Consider the following 10,156-nt stretch of genomic DNA (forward strand, 5'->3'; position numbering starts at 1 on the left):
GCGCACACACTGCCGTCGTCCACTTGCTTGCCACTCCCGGTAACCGTGTCCGTATCTTGAGAGGGCGATGGTGGCAGGGCGGGGCACTATAGTCATTAACATCCGGTGAGCTCGGGACGAGGGCGTAGAATGCTGCAGCGCATTGCCCCATCCATGAGTGTGGAAGTGAGGAGAGCCAAAATACCAGCTGCTGTCCGTGGCGCGAGCGTTTCATACGCTCTATGTGATTTAGCGCTCGAAGATCGGTCCTGAATGACATTGGCATGTCTCCCGCCTCAGCGAGCGTTGGGCCGATTTGAGATGATCTGGGCAAGCTGAAAAACTGACGAATCGCAATACGATACACTGCGTCCAGTGTCTCCCACTTGGAACGCGTAAGCGCCGCGAGAGGTAGGCCGTACAAAATGCGCGCCGCCACCATTCTGTTGTAGATGCGGAGAGCTAGGTATGGTGTGCATCCATTGCCGCGAGCAAGGAGCGCTAGAGCGGCGGCGGCGACCCTTCGCGCGTTTTGAAGCTAGTCGCTGACCGCTGGTGACCAGTTGAGGCGTTGGTCCAGCTGCACTCCGAGGTAGGTCACTCGCCTCTTCCAAGGGATGGAGATTGTTTGGAGAGTGAACTTCGGTGTGTAGCGCTGGGCGCCATAGCTGGGATTCCGCAGTATCGCCTCCGTCTTCGCCGGTGAAAGCGTCATCTTCCTGCCTGTGATGAACGCGTCAATAGAATCCAGGACGGTTTGGACACTGGTGTGAATACACCGGCCACTGGGCACAGGTCCCGTCACAAACACCGCAATGTCGTCCGCGTGGACCGCCACGCGCACATCACAGAGAAGAGCACGGGTATTGTAATCGTCGATGTCAGCCAGGGCGAGATTGAACAAGAAGGGGCTGAGTACACTGCCCTGCGGAACACCGACACTCATGGGACGCGGCTTACTAAGGACTCCACCGACGTGCACACGCATGGTTCTGCAGCCGATGAAGGAAGCGATGTACGTGAAGATTAAATTGAGGTGCAGGTTAAAAAGTTTAGTCGGTGTCGCGGTGTCACCAGCGTGCGCGTCACCAGCACGTCACCTCCAGAGGCGAACTGATAGCACGCGAGCAATCCTGGCGCTGGTGATGGCGTCCTCCTCGCACTTTTTGTTTTCTCTTTTTCGTGCAATGTGGGGACAGAAATTCCAAATACGCGGCCCAGTCTGTTCGCCATTTTGAATGTTTGTAGGGGAGACAAGGCGTATTTTACCGATAGTGTGGTACTTTAGTCAGCACATTAAATTTCAAGATTAGCAAACGACACATGAAAGGCATATTGTATACATCGATTACAAGTGGTCGCTTAAATAAAACAAGCTGTTCAATGATTCAAGCTTGAGTGAAGCGCGGCGCTCCTGCATCACATATCCCTCCAAACTGAAAGTCCATTCACTGCCGAACTGTAAGCTTGAATTTCAAATAATATTTTCGGAAGCATAGCGCGCTTGGTACATTTGAACTTGTTTTTCAAGAAGGTTAGCACCTCAGACGCTGCACAGGAGGAATATTTAATGGTTAGATAATCTGAAAGCTCATTTAGTGTGCTCATTGCTACATGATGGAAAGCAATTGCGTCACAGCATCTACATTTCTGGCTTTATTCAGGTGTGGCACCTGGCCCCAACCCGACCCGGCTCCGACGAGATGAGGCTTCGCCCAACCCGATCCGGGTTCAATGGCCGGGCTCGTGCCGGTTGAGGCGGCCCCTGCACACCTGTGAGTAGCAGCAGGAGCAGCAGCAGCCGCAAAATGCGTGACAGTTTGCATGTACACGCAGAATTGCAGAATATAAACCACAAAAACTACGAGAAAAATTAAAAAAGGAAGTACTTGCAGTACGAGTTCCCATAAAGCCTGCAATGAAACATGGCTTCTACCATGGTTCTTCAATACTTTTTTTCTGGTCATGAAACTCCCGCATCACTGAATGGCAGAGCTTCATACGCCACCCACAATTTCCGCACCGCGGCACTAGCGTAGATAGAGGGCGTAGATCCTGGTTGATTCATATGTGCACGTAGGAGGAACAGGGTGGCTAGTTAGAACGCAGACTTAGAGGTCGTGGTCATTGGGAGAGTATTTGAGAATAGCTAAAAAAACCGCGTATATCCAAACTCGCCTGCGTTATCAAATCTGCATGCGTAACTTCAAACGATTTCGTTTCGAAAAAACACGTAGTGCCTATATCTAGCAGCTAACAGCAGTTTCCCCTCATTTTTAATCTTTAAAATCAAGGGCGCAAATTATGACACCAAATAAAAAAAGAGAAGAACTCAACTTGAGCATTCTTATTCGTCTTGTCGAGTCTCATTTTAAGCTTTTCATTTTTCGGTTTTATCCTAACGACATTCCTCAAGAGGTATTTCTAGGCTAATAATACCAAATGACCCTGATACTCAGATTTGTTTAGTGGCACGTGAAATTCAATTGGCTATTCGTGATGTCCTATTCGCACTTTCCAGCACGTGTAAGTGGCGCGGAGAGCGTTTCAATATGACGGTTCGAGAGGAGATGGCCGCTACCCGAAAGCATGCGCTTCTCGAGAATAGGGCGGCTTTCGTGCCTCTGGTACCTCTAAGTGCTAAACAGAGAGATGTATTGTCGAAATAGAGGCAGCGTTTATCGCTCGCCACGTTTTGCAAACTCTCTACGATATGCGAGAATTTAGAGCGACAGTGGTAGCGCTGGTGTGAACAAAGCGCCACACGTGCGCCACTCACGCAGGCACAGCTGCGAAATGATCGTTAAAAGTAGTCGAGTGAGACGTACGCAGTGAAACGGGAGTGATTTAGGAGATAGTAACGCCCCACATGCGATTGCGCTTAGCTCGTAGCCCATTTTTCGCCATAACGCAGCACGACTACGACGCGCCCGCACCAACCTACTATCTCCGTCTTCCGGCTTCCGAAAAATTCTGCGCGGTGGCACTACCTGATCTGAAAAGTGCGAATAGAATAAAGTGACAAATATTTTGAAAATGAACGTTACGTGCTGCCAGAGTATGGCTGCTCCGCAATTTCTAGCGCAAACTAGGTTAGCTTTTCAATAATCTAGAACCAGTCAAAGTGTTCGGTTTAAGCCTTCAATTGACCATGCAGCAATTGGGGAATTTAGGAACGCTACGAGTGCACGTAACTAAATCATTGCCAGCAATCAAGGAGATAAAAAATTTGACAACGCGCATCATGGGCAACTTTGACAATTCTAATGCCAGCTATGATTTGTTAGCGAGAATACGGAGAACTAAACTATCTAAAGAAATGTATTTCATGAAACACGCTTCCGCGAACGCGCTACCACCCTGCCAAGCGTGGCCGATCGATGCCCTCCTGCTTACGGTTGCACCACTGGTGATCACTTTTGTCCCCATATGAAACTTTCGTGGGAGTTTTATTACCAGAAAAATAAAGTACTAAATAACCATGCTACCACTAACGAATCCGCGTTAGATGGTAAGCGTCTGATACTGCATAAAATGGGCCAAAGTCTATCTTGTGGTCGAGAAGCATTAGAATATTTGGCTGCGCAATACCTTTGGGGCTGACGGTCAACGGTCGACCGGAGTCGTCGAGGACCACAAGCGAACAGGTGGCGTCGAAGCCGACGCCACTCACGTTCTTGGCGTCTCTGCACACCTCCTGCATGAGCATTTGTACACTTGAAACTGTTATGGTACCTTCTCGGCATTTCCATCACTTCTATCAAGGCTACCTGGAGTGAGGAGACTCAGTCCAGGTAGATACGGTAGCCTTTTGGCTCAGGCCTGGCTACTCAATATTTTTTTTCTATATAAAGCAGAGCCCCATTGGGCTTGACCGTTTACGCACCAAGCCTAGGCTGGCCACACTCCACTGATTATCGACGACTGAGTGTATAATGACAACTTGGACGACACGGGTATATTGAAGAGACACGCAATCCGCCGGCCTCACTCAAAAATTAAACAAGAAAGTCTGTTTCATGGCTGCAGCACAAATTCGATCTTTCTCGTCTACAGCTCTCGTGCAAATATTATACACAGATTTATACACGACAGACAAGCGCAGAGATCACGACCGTCGACTCTAGAGCCATCCTATATCTTATGAGGATATCCAGGCATAAAATAAACTATAGCCATGATGCAGACTCAAAGAGCGATTACTGTATGAGTCTGCTGCTCAAAACAACGCGCGCTGGCAGGGGTCTGCGTTGCTCAGCTTGGACCTGGATGTCAAACTCGGGGCCATCCGAAGAGCTGAGAGTAGCCAAGGGTTAGAAGCTCTTGACTGAAATCCAGGTGGGATATAGGTCCATCATATCACTTTGCAGACCACTAATCAAGTTGTTTGGTCTGATACACATGGGATCTCTCTCTACTTTTGAATGAAAAGATTCAGTTACCGTTTACCTTTCTTTGCTTCTCTGCCGGCTGCCTGAATTCGTACGATTGTGCCTGACAGATAATCTTGGTAGTTTCTCTTACAGTGGCACACTTATTTTTATTGATATGAAAGATAAAGAGATGTTGGCGCACAAGTATAGTGCCAGCCACTGCTTAGCCCTTGAATGAAAGTTGACCACATATTTTAAAACAAAACATACAAAGCAGTGCTTGAACAATGGAACACTCGAGCACACATATCACAACACAATGATAAGGTCATGTTAGAAAGTCAACGATTGAAGTCTCTGATAGTGTCCCCCGATAACATTCGATCCAACCAGCACAAAAAATAGTAGAGCACACGTTTGGTCCTTATGGAGATGTATTTGCTCGTGTGTACATAACAGTCGATTCGTCATTCACTTCAGTACACACATATGATGGGTGTCATATGATACTGCGCATAATAAGTACGACATGTCTTATACAGATGACGTTATTTTTTGTACTTGTCAGCAATTCCACTGTCTTTTGAAAAACGCTTAAACGGGTTTAAAGCGTGCTTCTGTAAAACTCCGGTTGGACGGGGGCCCAAAAGTTTCTTCATGTTAAATGGTCTGAGGGTCTAATGCCAACAGTTCAGATTTCAGACGGCGTGTCATGATGTGGACAGTCTATGAGAAGGTGACGTACGTCTTCATCTATAAATCTACATTTGCATTCAGGAGTTTCAGCTCTGCGAATTCTAATGTGGCTGTGCCTCACCACTGTTAAGCTTTACACGCAGTCTTAATTTTGTGAATACAATATTACGTAGAAACACTGTGTAGTGCTACGTAACATACGACACGGCGTACGATCAATTGTTACTACATACACACGAATAAAAAAACAGCACTCATATGTGTGACTCTCTTCATGCATTCCGGACCCGTAACTTATATGACTTTCTAAAAGGAAAACGTTAACCCTCTCTTGTAAGTCACATGACTTGGAAAGGAGTGTAAAGACCCCCGAGAAGAGTTAGCGTGTCTATTTAAGAGAGTCATATATAAGACAAGCCAGCTTGAACTCTCGAAAGAGTCATATAACTCGTTATTTTTTTCTTCTTAAAAGTGAAGTCGCTTTGCTCTTTGGTGTTGGACGAAACAACAAGACATATCCCGTATTGGTGCGCCTCCGTGAACCCAAGTGGCGCACCACATCGCATTTCCAGCACATCGCATCAATGCACACACCCGTAGCGCGCTGCGAAAGCAAATCGTATTAGTTGTCTAAAGGGAGGAGACGTCTCGCCCAGTGCATGCGCGCACCGTCACTTCGAATCGAGAGAGACAGAGTGACGTTAAGTGTGCATAAACACAGCGTGAAAATGAGTATGCGCCTCAGCACAGACACGATTACCTAGAACATGTATAACAGTTGTCACGGAGTATTGCTGCGATAAGCTAAGAAAGATGATATTCTAATCCCACGATAGCGTAAAGAAGGCTCCTTAAGTTCGTTTGTTTGGTGCAACAGGCATTGACACATTTCCGATAATCGGACACAAACTGCAGTGTGCTCGCGCATAATCTGTGAGAGGAAAATGCTAGAAAGTTCGTTCGTCGAAGCAATACTTCTGTGCAGACTAGTTCATACCTCAAAACTCTACTTGCTGCACAAGGTGAAGGAAAATATTAAAGTGATGATTTTGGTTTCTCTACCGAATACTAATAGGAAAGGACATAAATCTATTTTCGCTAAGTTGTAGCAAAATAAGAAATAATAGTAATACAAAGATGAATAAATACTAACAAAATAAAAAACATTGTAATAATATGGAAACACTAATAATATTTTAACAAGACTAGCTCTGTGATTCCTCCATAAAATGAAATATTGCATGGTAGTAATACGATGTATCGTATACATCCTTTTCTTATTTAAACGGCGGCGTTGGGGAGCCGAATGTGTACACCCCATGACGTGATTAGCGGGCTCGTGATAGACATATCACTTTTCGCAAAGTCGTGCTCTATAGCTAATGCACTTCAATCAATGTATGAATAGGTGCTCTTGTATTTTGCTCTAGGTCGAAATGTGGCCACCATGGCCGGGATTCGAACCCGTACTCCTGTAATTGCAGCAACGCAAGACAACGCAGCGTTTTTATTATTCATAGTGAGAATTTGGTGCATGGATGTACGATATTCACCCCAGTCACCAGGTGCTTAACCATTTGAACACTGGCCTTTTTGTCGACAAGCCCGGGTTTTCATTCAACGAAGTCAGTGTTCCCGCCAAATGCGACAGCAAGTTCCCTGCAAAGCACCCACGTGCATTGACGCGTGCACACGGCAGGGGGTTGCGCTGCAATAAATCATCGCACTTCCTCTCCCCACCCAACACTCCTCCAAAGGAAACGCTTGCGCCGACGGGCTACAGGATTTTTTCCTATTTTCGGAGGCTCCTCCTCATCACTTGTGAACCAAGTTGGCCGTCCATTTTGAGCCCCTCAGTTGTAGTTCTCCGAATTTCTTTCTTCTAATCTATGTGTTTTTTTTTTCGCTACTACCTAACCTAACCGCGCGAGCTTGTCTCTTCACACACGAAAACACATGCGCAAAAGCACACGTGCAATTCAGGGTCAAACGCCCTTATGACACGTAAACACAGATTTAGAATAGCTCTACAATGCTCGTTGACACAGAAATTTGCAGGCTTTGCCTTCTCAAGATTCATGCACCCACTACTTTTCTCGAAAAATTGGCAACGCTCGGACTACTGTGGAAATGAAAGCCAGAGACTTTGTCACTAAGGTTTATCTTGCAGAGTGAATACTGCTATAGTGAATTCATATAATATCGATATTGACTGTATAGAGCTAGTGAGGAGATACAGACTACAATATTCGGGTGTTAATTTTGGGCTTGATGTATACTATATCGACCGCCTCGAAATGAGATTCTATGATGAATACGACGCCCCATTGCTTCTAAAGTGCAAAAATTATATCACGCTTTTTTCTTATGCCAGTGGTATTGTCCGAATGAGGAAAAAATGTTCACGTCATTTTGTAATTTCAGCGATACCATGCAACTTCATGTTTACTTTCACCCCAAATTTATTTCTTCGAAGCAAACACAGTGTTTTGATAAAGTTGATTGCTTAATGAAAACGTGTTCGTCAGGCCTCCTTGGACACGACGGGGAGAGAGGTGGCGGCGGCTTGCACGGTGATGAACTGAAATACAAGATGGTGGTGGAAAATCCTCTAAAAATAACTCAATGTGCTTCTAGTGAAGTGCTCTATTGAACAGGCATACATTTAATGTCTTTGCTGATGCGGATTGAATATTGTGTGAAATTTGACGCGCTACGCAAAAAGACAAAAGGTGTTCTTCAAATGTTCTGTTTATTTGTGGCAACCCCAAACGCAACCTTGAAGCTCCATGATCTAAATCTACAAAACATTGTGCCTACTTGCCTAAACACTCAGAAGTTGTATTACTAGGAACCAGTGCTGCACGATTCGGTAGCGATGAACAGGTTGAGGTAAACAAGTGCGGCAGTGGAAGAAATGGGTGATTGGGCACACTCGGTAGTTCACGCATATTTCAAATTTGCCGAGACAAGAAAGTGGGCGCTTGCTCTGTACTTCATGGTAGTGATATACCTAAGCACAGCTTCGCTGCAACATCTAACGTACGTAGCCAAAACGCCAGCGCAAAACTCATGAGCAGTGGCTACAAACGTGCGCAAAGCTTCGGATATACTGTTCTCAACTACGCATTCTGTTTCTCAGAGCAGCTAACGAAGAGCTTTGTTGAAGAGCGGGAGACCTCATTGGAGATATACGTCTGCCGTTGGATGATGTGCACTTGAAGAACAAGTGGCAACAGCCCAACTTTGTCCTTGAAGATGACGCTGTCGTAGCCTTACCGATAAGCAGCTATACATAGCTCGTGCACACCGCTACCATAACACACGTGGAAGAGATTGTACATAGAGAAACAAGACAAGCAGGACAGCAACACGCGTCTGCCCAGGTGTTGTCATTTTTGTTGCTCCTCAGAATAGATTGTCCGCTCGAGGCTGCGGGAATGTGAACATGATCAATAAAGTGGAATGTTGGGCCAGTTGGTAAAACATAATGTGGAAATATATGAGCGCACAAGGTAGAAGGAAAAGCACTTGACGGGAAAGACGCTCATACAGCATCTTTCCTGTCAAGTGTTTTTCTATCTACCTTGTGCGCTCATATATTTTCATATTATGTGAACATACTCTTTTGAAGGAATGCTACTATGAAACACGCGTTCAGTTTTTTTTAAGCAAATTGCTTTTCAGAACTGTCTCCAATAATTTATTCATAATACCTCCCCAGGTACGTTTCACGAAGAGAACTTCAAGGATAATGTTTCGGTATTACATTTCGCGTCGAAACAACACTTGAATGTGAGAGTGACTTCGTGAATATCCACGTACGCTTTCTTTTATCCCATTTCGGCCATACTGACAGAAATGTTCCTAAAACTGCTATACTAGAGCCCCGGTTCCATTACATCACCGGTACCGACGCCACTTGTATCTTCTTGTTGAACGTTTTCTCCTGTACAGCAAGCATCTTTCTCGTGGGGACCACTCGTATCGCTCGCATGACTTTTTATTGCAGACGAAAATTTTGGCAGGAGGGCCCGGTGCATCTCACTCCAACACCGCTGCGGCCACGTCATTCTTTCCATCTTTTTTCCTGATTCTTTCAACAACTCAAAAAGTGTGCTCTCACGGTCATCAAAGCTTAAGACCAACTCGCTTCAACGCGACGACACGCCTGCTTTTAGCGATTTTAGGCGGACCTTTAGAAGTGACGATAGCTTTGTTCATAAGTATTGACGCTTGAAATAACTATCCAATAAGTTTGGGCACTTACGATCCGGCGTAAAAATCAACATCAATAATGAAAGCATAAAAATTGCGGACAATGTTTGGCTGCCTGGGGTAATGAACTGTCTACCTCGAGACCTGACAGCCTATGTTCCAATCGATAAGTAACCTGGCGTCAGTATACCTTGATAGCTTCGCAGCATGCGCTCCATATCTGGTCCGATGACTGTTGGTAGAAACCAGGCTGCGGATTCCAGTTTTTCAGTGGTCGCGACGCCGTCTTCAAGAAGCGTCCTCGGTCAGTGACGAGTGCAGCGCGCACGCTCTGAGTCCCCACGTCTACGGACAGCAGTTGCATGATCCGTGCATGTGACTACGGCGGATGCGGTTGGTCTGCACTGCAAGTGCGGCTCCTCGAGCTATTGATTCGCGGGCTCGAAGCCAGCCTGTGGAGAGGCGATGAGAGGACGCCCATGAAGGGATAGCGGTGGCGTGGCGCCTATAGACGTCAGACTCTGGAGCTTTGTGGACACGCAGCGCCACCTGTCAACGCAGTTTTGAGTAGTGCAAAGCCCGACTCCTTTACACAGTTCATTGCTCAACCATGTGCAACTTCAGCGCACGAAACAATGATTGAGCGCATTATTAATGTATTTTCGCATTGAACACTCAGACAAAGAGCTACAAATTTACCTCTGAAAGTCGGACGCGCCACCGAACCGCCGTGAAGTGCTTGCTCGCTGGTTCACTCACCTGAACGAAGGCGAAAACAAGAACAGACGCACCAGCTCTGCGCTCTACTAAAAAAGACCTCGTTTTGCACAACTGCTGCGTTGTGAATCGCCGTGGACGTAAATGACTTCAATTTTACTGATTTCCGCACT

The 10,156-nt window shown here is 46.1% G+C and overlaps 1 protein-coding gene across 3 annotated transcripts in view; it reads right to left on the reverse strand.

Moving 5' to 3' along the window:
- LOC119180906 (FGGY carbohydrate kinase domain-containing protein) overlaps positions 1-9,762 on the reverse strand; it is a 141,378-nt gene extending 131,616 nt beyond the window's left edge. Inside the window, exons 1-2 of one of the 3 annotated variants that reach the window (XM_075882989.1) lie at positions 9,457-9,762; positions 3,571-3,676 (exon numbers count right to left, since the gene is read on the reverse strand). In XM_075882989.1, coding sequence (XP_075739104.1) covers positions 3,571-3,676; positions 9,457-9,630 — 280 coding nt within the window. In that variant the 5' untranslated portion in view covers positions 9,631-9,762. The remainder of the gene's footprint in view (positions 1-3,570; positions 3,677-9,456) is intronic. The other 2 variants (XM_075882988.1, XM_075882990.1) reach the window with 2 other exon arrangements.
- Between the last annotated feature and the right edge of the window lie 394 nt (positions 9,763-10,156).

The sequence above is a fragment of the Rhipicephalus microplus genome, unplaced genomic scaffold (assembly GCF_043290135.1).
Source record: "Rhipicephalus microplus isolate Deutch F79 unplaced genomic scaffold, USDA_Rmic scaffold_14, whole genome shotgun sequence".
In the NCBI taxonomy this organism is placed as follows: domain Eukaryota; kingdom Metazoa; phylum Arthropoda; class Arachnida; order Ixodida; family Ixodidae; genus Rhipicephalus; species Rhipicephalus microplus.